The 20,751-nt window shown below is 45.5% G+C and overlaps 1 protein-coding gene across 20 annotated transcripts in view; it reads left to right on the top strand.

Annotated features, from left to right (window-relative positions):
- ABLIM1 (actin binding LIM protein 1) overlaps positions 1-20,751 on the top strand; it is a 445,444-nt gene that overhangs the window by 167,599 nt on the left and 257,094 nt on the right. For all 20 annotated transcript variants that reach the window (XM_033940562.1, XM_033940555.1, XM_033940566.1 and 17 more), the window contains 2 exons: positions 13,123-13,306; positions 15,983-16,095. In XM_033940562.1, coding sequence (XP_033796453.1) covers positions 13,123-13,306; positions 15,983-16,095 — 297 coding nt within the window. The remainder of the gene's footprint in view (positions 1-13,122; positions 13,307-15,982; positions 16,096-20,751) is intronic.

Here is a 20,751-nt window from a genome sequence, read left to right as displayed (position 1 = left end):
AAGAAGATATCCTCCCCCACCTCGATACGGCGCGTGAGGTATTTGAATGTTTCGATCATGTCCCCCCCTCTCCCTGCGTTCCTCAAGGGAGTAGAACTGCAATTTATTCAGCCGTTCCTCATACGGGAGATCCCTGAGCCCTGAGACCATCCGTATGGCCATTCGCTGGACCGATTCTAGTCTCAGCACATCTTTGCGGTAATGCGGTCTCCAGAATTGTACACAGTATTCCAGATGGGGTCTCACCATGGACCTATATAATGGCATTATGACTTTGGGCTTATGGCTAACGAAACTCCTGCGTATGCAACCTATGATTTGTCTGGTTTTAGATGAAGCTTTCTCCACCTGAGTAGCAGTCTTCATGTCCTCACTGATGATTACCCCCAAGTCTCGTTCCGCTACAGTTCTCTCTAGGATCTCACCATTAAGAGTGTAAGTCTTACATAGATTTTTGTTGCCAAGGTGCATGACCTTGCATTTTTTGGCATTGAAGTTTAGTTGCCAGGTCCTGGACCAATTATCTAGTAGGAGGAGGTCGTGTGCCATACTATCGGTCTTGGATTTGTTGTCAGGTCCTGTTGTGTTCTTGTCCACTATATTGCATAATTTGGCATCATCGGCGAATAACGTTAATTTACCCTGAAGCCCCTCAGCCAAGTCCCTTATGAAGATGTTGAATAAGATTGGGCCCAAGACCGAGCCCTGTGGTACTCCACTTATCACCTCTGTCATTTCGGAGGGGGAGCCATTCACCACCACCCTCTGAAGTCTACTTCCTAGCCAGTCCCCCACCCATGTAGTCAAGGTATCACCCAAACCTATAGAGCTCATCTTGCTCAACAACCTGCGGTGTGGTACGCTATCGAAAGCTTTGCTGAAATCTAAGTACACTACGTCCAGGGACTCCCCAATATCCAGCTTCCTCGTCACCCATTTTCCATTCCTTTGATAAGTTTCGTGGCTCGCCTCTGCACTTTTTCTGCAGAGTTATATCCTTTTTAAGGTATGGAGACCAGTGTTGGACACAGTATTCTAAGTATTCCTTCTCCTTGTCTCTATCCCCTGTAGTTGAAATACTGCAATCAGTCCGACTGGCAGGAAATTAGGCTCTAAGGGTAAGAAAAAAAAAAATATTAGAAACCCTTTTTTTCCCTATGGCAGAAGTCTCAAGGAAGAAGCATGTGCTGTGGGGGATAGGGAGAGAGCGACTAAATCCTTGGAATGTGTAGAAGTGTGTGGCGGGGGGAAGGGCGGGAAGGTCATGCCAAAATGGAATTTCTGCTTCCTTCTTGGTCACGATTTAGAATTCTGCAATGCCCAGCGGCGCAGAATTCCTTCACTTAAATGGTTTAATTGATTTTTGTTTTTTCCTTTAATATCAATTAACATAAAGGCAGCATCCCCATTAAGCATGACGAGACTTGCTTTACTGTACTCCCTGGAGAAACTGGGCAGTTCCACTCCGGGCAGATTGCGACTCTCCAGACGTACATTAACATATGAATCTTTCATTATGCACGTATCATGACAAGCAGGTTGGGGTATTTCTTTTGGGGGGGGGAGGGGGAAGGGGGGGGAGGAGCAACTGTGCCAGAGCGAGCAATTCTCATTATATACCACCTCTAGCCTAAGGCCCTGTTTTACTAAGGCGTGCTAACCGATTAGCGTGTGCATATTAGTCTATGGACACTGTAGCGTTTAGCACACACTAATTCGATTATCGCACGCTAATCGGTTAGCATACCTTAGTAAAACAGGGAGTAAGGTACTCAAGTGTCTGTCCCAGTGAGCGCTCGCTCTACCTAAATTGGGGATTAAGGGCTAGATTCACTAACCTCATGGATCCGATCCGTTTCCGGGCGCCTGATTCACAACATGTCCGCATGCAAATTATGCCGATCGGAGGCATGCCCCCCCCCCAAGCAACCACACGGATCGCTGAAGAGCGATCCTGACGCATGCGCAGACCGTCTTCTTTGCCCGTAGATGGTCTGCGCATGCGCTGGCCCTCCGTAGGACTGCTCGTTGGCTGATCTCCCCACACTTCCTGAGGCAGAACAAAAGACAGGATCGCACCTACCCGAGGCTTAACATTAGAGCAGTGCTGAGCCAGCAGATCCGAAGGGCGGAGGATGAGCTTTTTCCCCCCCCAGAGGAATTTTCCTTCCTTCATTTAAGTGATTCCCTCCGCCAGCAACTTCTTAGAGGAAGCGATACTGTACTGCCTGAAGCTTTCGTCTTCACTTTCCGAGCCCGTGGTTTTAACCTGCACGTTTGAAGCGGGGCTGCACTGCATGGTACGGCAGCAGAAGCAGGAGAGTCCTTCCACGTGAGCTGGGAGAGTTGGGCCGGCGAGATTTTTTTTTTTTACTATTCGCCAGCTTTTTTTTTTTTTTTAGTTCCAATCTTTTTATTGAATTATGAAATAATGAACAAAAAACAAAATTACATTCAGGAATAATGAAAGTTCACAAAAGCCATATAAAACAGGAATCTGTTAAACAGAACAAGAGCATATATTATCATATTCATCGAGATAATTACACGGATTGCAGGTATTCGTCAATGGGTGACCAAAGAGTTTGATTCCAAGTTTCCAAGTTTAATAATATATTTGATTGATCGCTTTATCAATTTCAAAGCGATTAACACATGTTTAAAATTACAATATATAAAAAAGACTAACAAAAAAACAAACAAACAAGACAAAATAATTAAATTACTGGACTAATTGGAAACATTAGGGTAAGTAGGGGGAGAAATTACAATATATTTGAGCAGAGTAAAGAAACAAATAAGGGAAAACACATATGGGTGGGATAAGAGGGGAAAAGATTGAAAATTATTCTAGCAATAAAATGATTCGATTCTGAAACTTGTAAAAATATAATAGAAAAACCGAATAAAATTAAATAATAAAAGCGTCGTTAAATAAAAAAGTTTTAAGATTACTTTTGAATTTGTCCAAATTAGATTCTTCACGTAAATGGATGGGGAGAGAATTCCAGGTTTGGGGCGCTGTAACTGAAAAGATATATTGTCGACGTGTATTAATTATTTTTAATGAGGGAATTGTTAATAAGCGCTGTTTGTCTGATCTTAAAGTTCTGATAGAAGAATAAGGAATTAGTAATTTATAAATGAATGCCGGAGATTTAAATAGAAGGGATTTAAATGTAAGTAAGCAGAGCTTATAGATTATTCTGTGGGCCACAGGGAGCCAATGGGCCTCCTTGAGGAGAGGAGTAATATGATAATTCGATTGTCTCTGTCTCAAAGGCAATTTTTCTGCCGCATATTGTTCAAATCGTTTATATAAGCAGAAAGAATGCCACCAAAAGGTAAAGTTTAATCTTGAAGCTGATTTCCAGTATTGCAGACTATGTTGGATACCAACTGAAATCATAATATCAATCAATTTACTTTCACATATACAATATTCAAAACAGGGATGTAAAGAACGTTTAATGATAATATCAAAGGAAAGATTTGCAGTGCATTTGGTAATTTGACATATAAGGGTCCAAACTTGAATCCAAAAAGGTTGGACATGAGGACATGATAAAAGCATATGTTTAAGCGTCCCTTGTGAATTTTGACAATGCCAACAAGTATCATCAGACGTGAGGTTCGCTTTCTTTTTCTTATACGGAGTCCAAATTGCTCTCCACATGACAAATAATAATGACTGAGACCTACTAGCAGACAAGAGTGGTCTATTGATTTTGGACCATATTTGACACCAATCTTTTTCGGTCAGAGGGGTTTCAAAGTCTGCAGACCATTTATCCATAATAGTTAAGGAAGGAACATAACAAGAATCCCTTAATATCTTATAATAATATGATATGTCTTTCCCCGTGTCTTTGGATATTGTACTCCACTCTGAGATAGTTGAAGTGTCAGTAAGATGAAGAGTAGAGAGGAGAGCTTTTTTTTATTTGCAGGAGCCATTAGTGTGGGGGGAGCAGGAGAGTCGGCAGGGACGTGAGCGACTGGTCCTCAGCCGTTGCTTGGTTGTGCATCGGCCAGCCCAGTTGGCGTGCCTCAATTTCTTTAGTGCATGCCGTTTCCCCTCATTTGCATGCGCGGATCGGAATCGGGAGCGGATGCGCTCGGGAGGAAGGTTAGTGAATCGGGTCGGGGGTCGCAAAGTGGTCGGGACACGATTGGTGGGCTTAGTGAATCTAGCCCTACGTGACTCGCCCAGGGTCACAGGGAGCCGGGTGGGATTTGAGCCCACCACCTCAGGGTGCTGAGGGTCTAGCTCTAACCACTGCGCCACACACTCCCAAAGCCGAGGCCGCCGCAAGATAGGTTAGTTAATCAATTATACCCCTAGCCTGTTTGTTTCTTATCTGAGCATTTATTCCCCTAACCCCATTGGTATCTTCCAAATCTTCCTTTTTCATCCAAAATACATGCCAGATCTTCTCAACGTCTCCTTCCTTCTGTTCACCAGCGCTGAAAACCTCTCAACCTTATAATCCACCATATTTTTGTTTGCCACTCCTCATTAACGGGCGCTAGGGGATCCTTCCACTGTGTTGCTCACAGCGCCTAGGGGGGGGCCCTTTCATTAAGCTGCGGTACAATTTACAGATACTGCAGCTTAATGAGGGACTTTTACCTCAAGGTAGCTGCAGATTAAATTTGGCAACCATTGGGGGCATGCTCCAAATAACCTATACGGGTTCTGCATAAAACTGCCCATTAGAATGTGGTAATCAATGTGCTGTTACCATGGAGACACTTGGGCCTTGATTCTATAAAGCCTGCTTAAAGTTAGGTGTCAATATCAACACCAGTTCTTTAAAACTTAGGTGCCCATTATAGAATCATGCTTAGCGTCACCTAAAGCATCCTAATATTTAGGCGTCCTCAATGTATGCCAGGGTTTTCTATGCCTGAAGTCAGGCGCTGATATAATATAACAACACTTTATTTTTATTTCACAAAACCTTCAGGTTCTGTGCGGATGACAAAATATGAAACACCGCACAACCACAGTGAGCTACAAAATCATAATCAATATAACAAAACATATCAACTGGCCATCATTACTTCACAAGAAATTTTTGAAGCAAATAAAGTCGTCAGTAGCTTTCTAAAACGAAAATACAAAACAGAGATAAGTATTAATGGGCGGAACTCAGATTCACTGCTAGCGGCCTGATAAGAAAGTAATTGCTCATGATTTGTCCTGTAAACACAACCTTTTGGTGAAGGAAATGTAAAAAAGAGCAAATTACACTGTGAACATAAGACTAGCCTTACTGGATCAGCCCAGCAGCCTGTTCTCACCTGGCCAATCCAGGTCACTAGTACCTGGCCAAAACCCAAGGAGTAGCAATATTCCATGCTACTGATCCAGGGCAAGCAGTGGCTTCCCCCGTGTCTTTCTCAATAACAGACTATGGACTTTTCCTCCAGGAACTTGTCCAAACCTTTCTTAAAACCAGCTACGCTATCCGCTCTTATCACATCCTCTGCCAACACGTTCCAGAGCGTAACTATTCTCTGAGTGAAAAAACATTTCCTCCTATTGGTTTTAAGAGTATTTCCCTGTAACATCATCGAGTGTCCCCTAGTCTTTGTCATTTTTGACGGAATGGAAAATCGATCCACTTGTAAAGGAAATTGAAATGATCCATTTGATAATTCGGTAGCAAACCATACAGTACTTATTATTTATTACCTTCAGCTACTCAAGCATTTTCTCCTTTTTGTCCCGGTGAGCTCACACTCTATCTATCAACTGAATGTAAAAATAACCCGCTCTTCCACTAGATGCCAGTGTAATTCGTGAAGGTAAGGCGTTACATGTTCAATTCTGCCCTAATTAAAAATTAAGTGAACAGCTGTGTTCTAAATTTAAAAAAAGAGGAGAAACGCCTCTACGAAATATCACCCTCGATCCACAAATGTAGAGATGAAAGAGATGCTTCAACTGGGACCTTATTGTACTAAAACAAACATCAGACTCAACACGGCCTGTGTTTCGGTGCCTTAGTGCAGTGGTTCCCAACCCTGTCCTGGAGGACCACCGGGCCAATTGGGTTATCAAGCTAACCCTAATAAATATGCATGAGAGAGATTTGCATATAATGGAAGTGACAGGCATGCAAATCTGCCCCATGCATATTCATTAGGGCTAGCCTGAAAACCTGATTGGCCTGATGGTCCTCCAGGACAGGGTTGGGAACCACTGCCTTAGTGCCTTCCTCAGGAGTCAAACTGTCGATATATTCTGTTGTTTGGAGAATGACACTTCATATAATGGTACACAAAAAAGCCAAAACACTGCAATATCAATCTCTTACGTCCAAATGAATCAAGCTAACAAGAAGCATAACACTCATTGGTTTAGCAACCGATCATATTTGCCAAGTGGGGCCTAGATGCACAGAAGTCACCAATTGTCTAACGATCGTCGCTAACTGGTTTAGCGACTGATTATGCCCAAAAATGGCAGGTGGTGAAGGGGACGGCGGGGACGGAGTGGTGAAGGGGACGGTGGGGACGGAGTGGTGAAGGGGACAGGGCGGTGAAGGAGACGGTGGTCCTGTAACGGGGCAGTGACGGGGACAGATTTTTTTTCCCCATGTCATTCTCTAGTTCACAGTCTGATTGTATGGAGACATTTTGGACCACTTGATGAAATAAAAGTTTTCACAGTCTTAAGCTTAATGAATCCTGGAAGCTATGTGGGGAACAGATGTGCTGTGTAGCTTGTAGAGCAGGGTTGGGCAACTCCGGTCCTCGAGGGCCGGAATCCAGTTGGGTTTTCAGGATTTCCCCAATGAACATGCATGAGATCTATTTGCATGCACTGCTTTCAATGCTTCTTGTAACTCCTCTGGAAATGTTCTTTTTCTTTTATCTCTTCTGGAAAAGTCCAGAAGTCTCTTTGTAATCATCCTGGAAATGTCCAGATGTCTCTTTTGTAATCCACCCAGAACTGCAAGGTTGAGGCGGAATAGAAATCAGTAATGTAATGTAATATTCATTGGGGAAATCCTGAAAACCCGACTGGATTCCGGCCCTCGAGCATCGGAGTTGCCCACCCCTGTTCTAGAGATTGAAAAAGCATCCCAAGGCAAGAAGGACCAACCTCGGTATGATTGGAATGCTTACGCAGAGCTGCCAGGTTACCTAGTTCTTGGGGGGAGATTTTGTTCTGGAATTCTGACACCTCCTGGTGCATTATGGGACAAGGAGCACTGATTTCAGTGGGTAGGATCAGGAACTACAAATCCCACACTGCTTTGCGATATAAGTTCAAAACTAGGATGGGCCAAGAGTCTCTCCCCTGGAAATGGGTAACTTGACTGCTCTGCTTACACTTTTGAAGAAATTACGTACAGAGTACCTTGCCCAAGGTTATACACAACTTCCTTGGCAGGACTGAATCCTGAAACCAGATGTCCTGGGAACACTTCTCCTGCCCAGAAGCATGGGGCATGGTCCTTGCCCCTCTGGGGGTCCTGGTGATCTGGTTTAGTCAGTAACATCCTGTCCATCTCTGGTTGAGAATTGCCTTTCAGCTTTGTTCCGGAAGGATGTCCAAGGTAGGCGCCTTATCTTGGCTTACGCATATTTATTGTTGCTTTTTGCCGCCACGGGCGACGGGAAGGAAGAGATAAAATTCTGTCCAGGCTGTTGCACATTTTTCACTGCCGGCGTAGCGTTTGTATCACAGCGTCCTAATGGAATTAAGTAGCTGGTGATATATCTAATTGCGTACAGGTCAGAGCTTTACTGGTACAAACTCTCTTCCAGGAAGAGAGAGAGCCCTACGGCTGTACTCAGAAATAATATAGTTATACTGCAGGTTTCCCAGAATTTAAGGAGGGGGAGAGAGGACTGGATCATTTGTTTATAACGTCTGGGACAGTTTCATGCAGTGTATTGCTGCTAGATAGAAAAAGGTTAGACAAAAATATTGCATCTCACCATGTGAAGTAATACTCAGTTCCAGGCATTGAATACGGAAATCTTTGCACATTATTGAGATGTGATAATTTTCTAACACACCTAAAGGAGTATCGGATTGTGCAGTATAAAGTCATAAGACTGTTATTGAGAAAGACAGGGGGGAAGCCACTGCTTGCCCTGGATCGGTAGCATGGACTATTTATACTCTTTGGGGTTCCGGAATCTTTTGTTACTCTTTGGGATTCTGGAATGTTGCTACTCCATTGTAACATCACTGATGAGGTTGGCTCTGAGGCACTGTGGAATGAGGCATTATGACATCACAATCTCAGCTCTGGAATGTTGCTACCCTTTGGGGTTCTGGAATCTTGCTATTCTTTGAGATTCTGCCTGGAATCTTGATACTCTTTAGGTTCTAAAATCTTATGTTACTCTTTGGGATTCTGGAATGTTGCTACCCTTTGGGATTCTGGAATATTGCTACCCTTTGGGGTTCCGGAATCTTGCTATTCTTTGGATTCTGCTTGGAATCTTGATATTTTTGGGGTTCTAAAATCTTTTGTCACTCTTTGGGATTCTGGAATGTTGCTACTCTTTGGGATTCTGGAATGTTGCTACCCTTTGGGGTTCCGGAATCTTGCTATTCTTTGGATTCTGCATGGAATCTTGATATTTTGGGGGTTCTAAAATCTTATGTTACTCTTTGGGATTCTGGAATGTTGTTACCCTTTGGGGTTCCGGAATCTTGATACTCTTTGGGTTCTAAAATCTTTTGTCACTCTTTAGGATTCTGGAATGTTGCTACTCTTTGAGTTCTGGATTGGCCACCGGGCTACTGGGCATGATGGACCTTTGGTCTGACCCAGTAAGGCTATTCTTATGTACTTTAGTCCAGCATAGTAGGTATCCTGGGTACCTGTGGTAAAAATGTTCTGTGCCCTCAGAATCTTTATCTGACCTGAAAGAATTTATAGAAGACATTTTGGAGTGGGGGTGGGCGAGAATATCAAGGTGCAGTAAAAGTCACGCTTGATTTATTATAGGAGACACTAACCTGCGATATCTCATTTCTGTAGATTCCTGACTCCTTTTATGACATTTCTAACCCGCTTATACCTGAGCGGCTTCCCAAAATACGTACATAGTTATCAAACGCTGGGGTCCTTTTACTAAGGCGCTAGCCGATTTAGCACGCGCTAAATGCAAACATGTCCATTATATTCTATGGATGCGTTAGCGTTTAGCTTGCGCTAAATCGGCTAGCGCGCCTTAGGGCTCCTTTTACAAAGCCGCGCTAGCGGTTTTAACGCACGCACCAGATTAGCGTCGTGTGCTATCTGGAAATCTACCGCCTGCTCGAAAGCAGGTGGTAGTGGCTAGCGTGTGCGGCAATTTAGCGCACGCTATTCCGCCCGTTAAGGCCCTAGCGCGGCTCTGTAAAAGGAGCCCTTAGTAAAAGAGGGGGCGTATTAGTTTTCCCCAATGTTTCTGTTAGTCTTGTATCATTTTTGTCTTTTGTAATTTTTGTTTGTCTCTCACTCCCCCCCCCGTCTTTTAGGCTTTTATTGTAAACCACATAGTAGGTAAAAGCACTTTGCCCGACAGTACGATGCGGAACCTACTTCTACTGGAACATTGGTCCTCGACTTGGCAGCTCAGCTTCAATGCAAAAAAATGTAAGATCATGTACCTTGGCAGCAGAAATCCATGTAGAACTTACACACTAAATGGTGAGACCTTAGCCAAGACTGTAGCAGAACAGGATTTAGGAATGATAAAAAGTGAAGACATGAAAACTGTCAATCAGGTAGAAAAGCCGCAGAAGCTTTGTTAGCCGGAAGCCCGAAGTCATCGTGCTGTTGTACAGATCCATGGTGAGACCTCACCTGGAATATTGTGTTCAATTCTGGAGGCCACATTACTAAAAAGATGTGCTGAGAGTTGAGTCGGTTCAAAGAATGGCCACCAGGATGGTCTCGGGGCTCAGGGATCTCCCGTATGAGGAAAGACTGAATAAATTGCAGCTGTACTCAGTCGAGGAACGTAGAGAGAGGAGACATGATTGAGACGTTTAAATATATCACAGGCCGTATCGAGATGGAAGATGATATCTTCTTTCTTAGAGGACCATCGGCCACAAGAGGGCATCCGCTAAAAATCAAGAGGAGGGAAATTTCATGGCGACACCAGGAAGTATTTCTTCACCGAAAGGGTGGTTGATCATTGGAACAAACTTCCACTGCAGGTGATTCAGGCAACCAGCGTGCCAGATTTTAAAAGTAAATGGGATACACATGAGGGATTTCTAGAGGAGTAAAGTTGTGGGGGTGGGTCATTAGAGTGGGCAGACTTGATGGGCTATGGCCCTTTTCTGCCGTCATTTTTCTATGTTTCTATGTTTACTTCAAATAAACTGAACTGAATATATTCCTAATGCTGCTTATAGTCCACCTCACAGACAGTGTTATGCCACCATCCCAGGTGCGCTGGACTGCAAAGCTATGGCCCGATGCTCTCAAGCCACATCTTAAAGGGGCTGCGCATAGCACCCATGAAGTGCCCCAACATCCCCCCTCCAGAGTTCCCCCTTCCAAAGAAAGCCCTCCCAATAGGAGCCTCCAACCTAAAGCCTCCCCTAAGTCAAGTCTTTCCGCCTCTGGAAGTCTCCCCCTTAACAGAAGACCCCCCTCCTCAACTACTGAAACCCCATACAATAGGCCCCCTCACCCTTATATGGAAACACGATTCCTAGTGGTTGTACCACATGACTACCACTTGGGGGTCGCAGGCACCATTTTGAACCTGGCACTGACAAGGAGATTGTTTCTGCTCAAACCTACTAGGGACCAGGGATTAAAAAAAAAAAAAAAATAGGCCTTGGGGCCCTATTGGAAGGGGGTTTCAATACTTGGGGGAAGTTCTTTCAGTGGGAGAAGGGGGCTTGATTTTGGAGAGGCGACTCTGGAGGTAGATATGTTTGGGGATGAGGCACCTCTCGGAAGCTGTGCACAGCCCTTTTAAGATGTGGCCCGGGCTGTGCCCGATGCTCCCGGTACAGTAAAATAACCCCAGTTTATGGCTAGGATTATTTTTCCAGCTATAATGCGACTTACAGTGTTCATTCACTACAAGGCTTGTTATAGAAATCACATAGTAATGAGGTGTTTTGCATGCATTTCCATGCTTTGCGTTGAAGAATGACATGGGGACAAATTTTCCCTGTCCCTGCGGGGACTCATTTTCCCGTCCTGTCCCTGGAAGTTCTTTTCCTGTCCCTGCCCCATTCCTGCAAACTCCGTCCTCATCTGCACAAGCCTCAAACACTTTAAAATCCTAAGTAGCAACATTCTAGAGCTCAGACTGTGATGTCATAATGCCTCATTCCACCAATGCCTAAGCTCTGTCCTCATCTGCACAAGCCTCAAACCCTTTCAAATCCTAAGTAGCAACATTCTAGAGCTCAGATGGTGATGTCATAATGCCTCATTCCACCAATGCCTAAGCTCTGTCCTCATCTGCACAAGCCTCAAACCCTTTCAAATCCTAAGTAGCAACATTCTAGAGCTCAGATGGTGATGTCATAATGCCTCATTCCACCAATGCCTAAGCTCCGTCCTCATCTGCACAAGCCTCAAACACTTTAAAATCCTAAGTAGCAACATTCTAGAGCTCAGACTGTGATGTCATAATGCCTCATTCCACCAATGCCTAAGCTCTGTCCTTATCTGCACAAGCCTCAAACACTTTAAAATCCTAAGTAGCAACATTCTAGAGCTCAGTCTGTGATGTCATAATGCCTCATTCCACCAATGCCTAAGCTCCGTCCTCATCTGCACAAGCCTCAAACACTTTAAAATCCTAAGTAGCAACATTCTAGAGCTCAGACTGTGATGTCATAATGCCTCATTCCACCAATGCCTAAGCTCCGTCCTCATCTGCACAAGCCTCAAACACTTTATAATCCTAAGTAGCAACATTCTAGAGCTCAGATTGTGATGTCATAATGCCTCATTCCACCAATGCCTAAGCTCTGTCCTCATCTGCACAAGCCTCAAACACTTTAAAATCATAAGTGTCCAAGGCTTGTGTGGTTAAGGCAGAGTTTACAGGAATGGGGCAGGAATAGGGCCAGGGACAGAACTCACGGGGACGGGAAATGAGTTCCCGCAGGGACGGGGAAAAATCTGTCCCCGTGTCATTCTCTACTTTGCATCTTATTACTACATACATCATGGTAACCGAAATAACTGTGCAAAGAGCCCATATGCCATCGTCCTAATGCAGCTCGATAACTACCCTCTTTATTAGTACAGTCAAACCTCGGTTTGCAAGTAACGTGGTGTTTTGCAAGACGAGCAAAACATTTTCACAAATCGTGACTCGCAAACCGAGCGTTGACTCGATTTGCGAGCATCGCTCCCCCCCCCACCGAGAACCGGCATCACTCCTCGCCCCTCTCGCGAACGCCTCCCCCAGGAAATGGCACCCCCTGCCCACCCAAACAGAAGCCTTACCCCATCTGGCACTGGCACACAGACAACAGGACGTGCCGGTGAACGAAGATCCTTCCTGTTGCCTGGGCCTTGATCATCTGCGCATGCTCAAGGCCTTCTGGTACTCGCTTTCTCGGAGATCTCCGAGAATCTTGGAGAGAGCGAGAGCTAGAAGGCCTTGAGCATGCGCAGATGATCAAGGCCCAGGCAACCGGAAGGATCTTTGTTCACCGGCACCGGCACGTCTTGTGGGCTGCGTGCCGGTGCCAGATGGGGGTAAGGCTTCAGTTTGGGTGGGCGGGGATATCGGTTTGCGGGGGAGGGAGGGGGGGCAATCACGAGCGGGGAGGGGAGTGATGCCGGTTCTCGGGAGGGGGGGGGGGGTGGAGCAGCACCGGTAGCCTCGGGAGTGGGAGGGCGGGGGGAGAGAACAATCAAGCGAGTTTCCCTTACTTCCTGTGGGGAATTTGGTTTACGAGTATGCTTCTGGAACGAATTATGCTCGTAAAGCAAGGTTCCACTGTATCTGTTTTCTCCTTTTCTCTTCTTCAGGCCTTGCCCTCCCTGGACCTTGACCTGGGACTCAGGAGTTATAGATCTATCCCTTCTGGACTAAGACTATATCTGTATCCGCCTCTTCCACTGCGCTTGCCTCATTCTAATGGGATTTGCTGTTTGTGTTTTTCAGTTTGCGGCTGTGACCTGGCCCAGGGAGGCTTCTTCATTAAAAACGGGGACTACCTTTGCACCCTGGATTACCAGCGCCTGTATGGGACCCGCTGCAACGGCTGCGGAGAATTTGTAGAAGGAGAGGTTGTGACAGCCCTGGGGAAAACCTACCATCCAAACTGCTTTGCTTGCACCGTTTGCAAGTAAGTCGTCTTGCTTCTTTCGGACTTTATTTTAAAAAATGTATATTCCGCCTACGTGAGGGTGGTTTGAATAGTTTGTTAAAAAAAGCAAGTTAAACAACATAGGACCTCTTTTACTAAGGTGCTCCAACTGATTAGAGCATGCTAAACGTGAACGCATGCTAATCGGTTGGCGCACATTAGTAAAACGGGGAGATAGTCTCTCTCTCGAGGGCTATATACATAGTCCAGCGAGTTTCCAGTTTTTCCCTAAGCTTGCCCAAGGCAGGGTGTCGGCGTGGTTTTGCCTGGAAGTGGCTTTGGGTGAGCTTAAGCAGCCCTGGGTGTCTCCCTAGGGCCACAATAGATGCCTGAAATGTAGGCCAGCAAAACGCCGGCCTACATTTAAAATAGACGTGGCCACTGAGCTAATCGTGGCAAGGAAATCTCCCTGCCTTGATCAGCTGAGTGGCCGTGGCAGGGAACCCTCAGGAGGGATGCCCACACCCTCCCACCGCCATCCCTAAACCCACCGCAGGTGTCCATGGTAGGAGAGATGCCCACTCCCTCCCACCACCACCCCACTGGAACGTACCCTCCCCACCTGTAGATCCCCTGTCATAAGAACATAAGAAGTACCTCTGCTGGGTCAGACCAGAGGTCCACGTGCCTACAGTCTGCTCACGTGGTGGCCCATCAGGTCCAGGACCTGTATAGTAATCCCTATCTATACCCTTCTATCCCCTTTTCCTTCAGGAAATCATCCAATCCCTCCCAACCAGTAGCCCCCTGGCACACCCCAGCCCCTCCCACGACCCCCATATCTTTTAATTTGCAAGTCCAGCTGGAGGGATGAATACACCCTCTGGCCGGTAGGCTCGCCGCTCCAAAATGGTGGACTTTCTCCTTCCCGGTGCATTCTGGGATGCACTGGGGAGGGGCCTAAAGCTCTAATTGGCCCAAATGCCTAAGGCGCCTCCCGCTAGATCCAGATGCCAGGAAGCGTACATCCCAATAAACCCTATCCTTTGTTAATATGGCGTCCAATATTCTTTCCCCTCCCATATACCGAAGATTGCAACTATTCTTTCTCGTCTTTATATTTGAATTGTAAACTGCCCAGAAGCATTAACTGGGCAGTAGATCAAGTCCAAATAAATTTGGAGATTTGGTCTGAACAGTCCTTTCCTAATTTTACGATCATGATTGAAATGTTTAGTTTGACGAAGCGTTCAGCACTTGCTGTCGGCTCTGGTCCATTAGCCTCCGCACACGTAGGAAAGCCGTTATGCCCTGCCCTTCTGTCTTTATCTGAGTGATTGCCTTCTGTGTTATTTTTATTGGCATGCCTTTCTTCGTTCTGATTGCGCTTGATTTATCGCAATGTAATCCAAATTGACTTGATTGCCAGATAAGGCAATTTATCAAGTTTGAATAATAAATATAAACATAGATAGACACGAGAGAGAGAATGAGAAAAAAAGTCCATAGTCTGTTATTGAGAAAGACATGGGGGAAGCCACTGCTTGCCCTGGATCGGTAGCATGGAATGTTGCTACTCTTTGGGGTTCCGGAATGTTGCTTTTCTTTGAGACTCTACCTGGAATCTTGATACTCTTTGGGGTTCTAGAATCTTTTTTTGCTCTTTGAGATTCTGGAATATTGCTACACCTTGGATTTGGCCAGGTACTAGGGACCTGGATTGGCCACCGTGAGAACGGGCAACTGGGCTTGATGGACCATTGGTCTGACCCAGTAAGACTATTCTTATGTTCTTAGGATACCGAGGTTGAACATGAAGCCAGAGACAGCAAAGGCTGGAAACTATTATTGTTGGATTAGAAATGTTAATTTAAAAGAATATAACATAATTGTTGCCATATAAGGACCATCAAGCCCAGTATCCTGCTTCTAACCATGGCCAATCCAGGTCACAAGTACCTAGTAAGATCCTAAAAGAGTAAAAAAGATTTTATACTGCTTACCTTAGAAATAAGCAGTGGATTTTCCCAAGTCCATCTTAACAATGGTTTATAGACTTCTCTTATAGGAAATTATCCAGGCCTTTTTTAAACCCTGCTAAGCTGGTTGCCTTTACCACATTCTCTATCAATGAATTCCAGAGTTTAATTGCACGTCGAGTAAAGAAATATTTTTTCTGATTTGTTTTAAGTTTATTTCTTAGTAGCTTCTTTGCATGCCCACTAGTAACCTAGATCTTGGGGAGACCATAAAGCTCTGGTTTTCATATCCAGTCCTCATAACTGCCAGTTAGGTGTTATTCTGTGAATATGCAGGCGAGAAATCTGAATACATTTAATTCAAGAACTCAGATGAGTTACTTCCTTTAGTGACCCTAAAACCAGGCCTGTTGGGAACCCGTGCTGTATACAGTAGGAGGATGGAGGTGCTGTTGGTGTGTCCAAGTCCAGGGAGGAATCGCCGACTTCTGTCTCTTCCAGTTCCAAGATGTTCTAGGAAGGAAAGATGGATGGTTCCAACCTTAGCTCCTCTGAAATTAGATGCACTTGCATTCTGAATGCTGGCCAGTTCTCAGCCTATGCCAGGATCACATTTCTGACATTTTTTGGCAAGAGTTTATTGAAGATATTGATTGCACCACAGACAATGAAGAGATAATGTCCCAATATTACTAGAATGACCTTGAGAAACTATGCTTGTTGTTTTTCTTTCCAGACGCCCCTTCCCACCAGGAGATCGGGTAACTTTTAATGGGAGAGACTGCCTTTGCCAGTCCTGCGCTCTTCAACCCATGTCGCCTGGTCCAAAGGAACTGGCCAGCTCGAGCAGTAAGTACACCCCTAGCAGTTCCCGATATGTCGTCTGTGAGATGTTTAAAATCCCAGTTCACTAAGCAGAATGTAGGTTTGCTTTTCCTTATACCTTCTCTTTTCCCCTCTTAATTTCCCCCGTTCATCTTCCTTTTGCCCTTTTTATTTCAAGCAAAAACCAAAGGGGTAAGTTTTAGTTTGCATCTAACACAAACATATGTATCACCATTAAAGGTTCCTCTCAGACCTCAACAATTGCTCTGCTAAGCCATTAGTGCACCATCCACATGCACGCCTGCATGTCACCTCTTCAGCGTCCTATCATGAAAAGAATCCACTCATTAAACCACAAGACAGCATAAGGAGAATTTAAGGAGATATAATAAGAACTAGTCTTTAAGCCCGTTACATTAACGGATGCTAGAATAGATGTGTGTGTCTGTCTTTCTTTCTTTCTCTCTCTCTCTCTCTCCTTGGCCGCTTTCTGTCTGTCTGGTTTTTTTGGGGTTTTTTTTTTTGCTGTCTGTCTCCTTGGTCACTGTATGTCTGTCTGTCTTTTTTTGCTGACTGTCTCCTTGGCCACTGTCTGTCTGTCTGTCTTTTTTTGCTGACTGTCTCCTTGGTCACTGTATGTCTGTCTGTCTTTTTGCTGACTGTCTCCTTGGCCACTGTCTGTCTGTCTTTTTTTGCTGACTGTCTCCTTGGTCACTGTATGTCTGTCTGTCTTTTTTTTCTGACTGTCTCCTTGGCCACTGTCTGTCTGTCTGTTTTTTTTTTTGCTGACTGTCTCCTTGGTCACTGTATGTCTGTCTGTCTTTTTGCTGACTGTCTCCTTGGCCACTGTCTGTCTGTCTGTCTTTTTTTGCTGACTGTCTCCTTGGTCACTGTATGTCTGTCTGTCTTTTTTTTCTGACTGTCTCCTTGGCCACTGTCTGTCTGTCTGTTTTTTTTTTTTTGCTGACTGTCTCCTTGGTCACTGTATGTCTGTCTGTCTTTTTTTGCTGACTGTCTCCTTGGTCACTGTACATAAGAACATAAGAACATAAGAAGTTGCCTCCACTGGGTCAGACCAGAGGTCCATCTCGCCCAGCGGTCCGCACCCGCGGCGGCCCATCAGGTCCACGACCTGTGAAGTGGTTTCTGAACACCTCTACAACCTACCTCAAGTTCTATCTGTACCCCTCTATCCCCTTATCCTCCAGGAACCTATCCAAACCTTTCTTGAACCCCTGTACAGAGTTCTGGCTTATCACCTCCTCCGGAAGCTTGTTCCATGTGTCCACCACCCTCTGGGTAAAAAAGAACTTCCTAGCATTTGTTCTAAACCTGTCCCCTTTCAATTTCTTCGAGTGACCCCTAGTGTTTGTGGCCCCCCACAGTTTGAAGAATCTGTCCTTATTTACTCTCTCTATGCCCTTAAGGATTTTGAAGGTTTCTATCATGTCCCCTCTAAGTCTCCTCTTCTCCAGGGAGAACAGACCCAGCATTTTTAACCTGTCAGCGTATGTAAAATTTTCCATACCTTTTATCAGTTTAGTCGCCCTCCTCTGCACTCCCTCGAGTACTGCCATGTCCTTCTTGTGGTACGGTGCCCAGTACTGCACACAGTACTCCAGGTGCGGGCGCACCATTGCGCGATATAGCGGCATGATGACTTCTTTCGTCCTGGTTGTGATACCCTTTTTGATGATGCCCAGCATTCTGTTTGCTTTCTTTGAGGCTGTCGCACACTGCGCCGATGGTTTCAGTGATGTGTCTACCATCACCCCCAGGTCCCTTTCAAGGTTACTCACCCCTAGCAGTGTTCCCCCCATTTTGTAGCTGAACATCGGGTTCTTTTTCCCTACATGCATGACCTTGCATTTCTGTACGTTAAAACTCATTTGCCACTTTTTTGCCCAGTCTTCCAGTTTCGTTAGGTCCCTTTGCAGGTCTTCACAGTCTTCCGTGTTTCTAACCCTGCTGCAGAGTTTGGTGTCATCAGCAAATTTGATAACCTCACATTTTGTCCCCGTCTCCAGATCGTTTATAAATATATTGAACAGTAGAGGTCCCAGCACTGACCCCTGCGGAACTCCGCTCGTGACCCATTGCCAGTCTGAGTATTGTCTTTTTGCTGACTGTCTCCTTGGCCACTGTCTGTCTGTCTGTCTTTTTTTTCTGACTGTCTCCTTGGCCACTGTATGTCTGTCTGTCTTTTTTTGCTGACTGTCTCCTTGGCCACTGTCTGTCTGTCTGTCTTTTTTTGCTGACTGTCTCCTTGGCCACTGTCTGTCTGTCTGTCTTTTTTTGCTGACTGTCTCCTTGGTCACTGTATGTCTGTCTGTCTTTTTTTGCTGACTGTCTCCTTGGCCACTGTCTGTCTGTCTGTCTTTTTGCTGACTGTCTCCTTGTCCACTGTGGTTTTTTTTTTTTTTTTCCTTTCAATCTCTCCCCCTGGCCTCCTGTCCTGCTGTCTGTGTCTTTCACTGCCACCTTTTCTGTCAGTCTGTCAATGTCCCGTCTGTTTGGCCCCTTGTCCTCCTGTGGGTGTGTGTAGATGTCAGGGGAGGTCTGGGATGTCGGGGGAATATTGGTGAAGTTAGGAGGGATATCGATTATTGTTCCCCTTCTCCCACCTACCTTTTTTTTTTTTTTTTTTTAAATCAAACGGCAACCGGCACAGAATAACTGCTGCTCAGTAAAGTAAACCGCCACTTGCAGCAAATCGAACGTACGCGCCGCACATGCCGAACGCTTTACCAACTTCTCTTCTTCTTACAATACAATTCCTCTGCCGGCCACGGAGCTACGGACGCACGGAGCCACCAGGTTTGAAGTGCGCATGCGCGCTAAGGGAATTATTATAGCGGATAACTTTATTCTTCTATACCGCCATAGTCAGATGACTTCTAGGCGGTTCACATCGAAGAGGGCTGGACAATCAGCGAATTACAGAGAGCAAATGGTGAAGGTACAACATATTCCACAAGGAATAGACAGAAGGAAAATACAGTCAAACCTCGGTTTACGAGTGCACCGGTTTGCGAGTGTTTTGCAAGACGAGCAACACATTCGCAAAAATCGGCGCCTCGGAAACCGAGTTTGACTTGATTTACGAGCGCCACTCCCCGCGATCTGGCATCCCCCCACAGCGGTCTGGCATCTCCCCCCGCTCGCTTTGTCCCCTCCCTGTGATCCTATATCCCCCCTGAGCACCGAAACGACATCCCTTACCCCGATTTGGCACCAGCACCAACGCACAGGACATGCCGGTGCCCGAAGATCCTCCCTCTTCTGTGCTGGGCTGGGCGGTGTGTCGGAGAACTTCCCTCTTGCCTGTGCTGGGCTGGACTGGGCCTTGAGCATTTGCGCATACTCAAGGCCTTCTGGTTTCTCTCTCTCCGAGATTCTCAGATTCAGAAGCTGGAAGAGAGCAAGACCAGAAGGCCTTGTGTATGCGTATCTGGCGAAAGACGTAAGAAGACTTGAGGCGGTCCAGAGGAGAGCGATGAAAATGATAGGAGGCTTGCGCCAGAAGACGTATGAGGAGAGACTGGAAGCCCTGAATATTATACCCTAGAGGAAAGGAGAGACAGGGGAGATATGATTCAGACGTTCAAATACTTGAAGGGTATTAACGTAGAACAAAATCTTTTCCAGAGAAAGGAAAATGGTAAAACCAGAGGACATAATTTGAGGTTGAGGGGTGGTAGATTCAGGGGCAATGTTAGGAAATTCTACTTTACGGAGAGGGTGGTGGATGCCTGGAATGCGCTCCCGAGAGAGGTGGTGGAGAGTAAAACTGTGACTGAATTCAAAGAAGAGTGGGATGAACACAGAAGATTTAGAATCAGAAAATAATATTAAATATTGAACTAGGCCAGTTACTGGGCAGACTTGCACGGTCTGTGTCTGTGTATGGCCGTTTGGTGGAGGATGGGCAGGGGAGGGCTTCAATGGCTGGGAGGGTGTAGATGGGCTGGAGTAAGTCTTAACAGAGATTTTGGCAGTTGGAACCCAAGCACAGTACCAGTCCATCCAGTCTGCCCAAACTGATTCAATTTAAATGTTTTAATTTTTTCTTCTTAGCTATTTCTGGGCAAGAATCCAAAGCTCTACCCGGTACTGTGCTTGGGTTCCTACTGCCGAAACCTACTCCAGCCCTTCTCCACCCTCCCAGCCATTGAAGCCCTCCCCAGCCCATCCTCCACCAAACGCAGACCATGCAAGTCTGCCCAGTACTAGCCTTAGTTCAATATTTAATCTTATTTTCTGATTCTAAATCCTCTGTGTTCATCCCACGCTTCTTTGAACTCAGTCACAGTTTTACTCTCCACCACCTCACCTTCAACTCACGATCTCTGACCATCTATGCAAGGATAAGCTCCCGCCTTTTTTACTGCCACTCGTTCACCTTTTCCCTCTTCTTCTTTTTTCTTAACCCTACCTTTTGGGTTTCTCCCTACTCGTTCCTTTCCTATCTCACATTGCACTTCTTTCTCCCCCTTCCCCATTGGAACTGTAAGAAGTCCTGTATGTTATGTCTATGTCCCATATATTGTACTCCCTGAATGTTTTAAAACTTTTATTTTTGCTCATCACTTAGAACAGGGGTCCCCAAAGTCCCTCCTTTAGGGCCGCAATCCAGTTGGGTTTTCAGGATTTCCCCAATGAATATGCATTGGAAGCAGT

Source organism: Geotrypetes seraphini, chromosome 4 (genome assembly GCF_902459505.1).
Source record: "Geotrypetes seraphini chromosome 4, aGeoSer1.1, whole genome shotgun sequence".
In the NCBI taxonomy this organism is placed as follows: Eukaryota; Metazoa; Chordata; class Amphibia; order Gymnophiona; family Dermophiidae; genus Geotrypetes; species Geotrypetes seraphini.
Note: the sequence above shows the minus strand (reverse complement) of the source record. Positions and strands in the feature narration are given on the sequence as shown.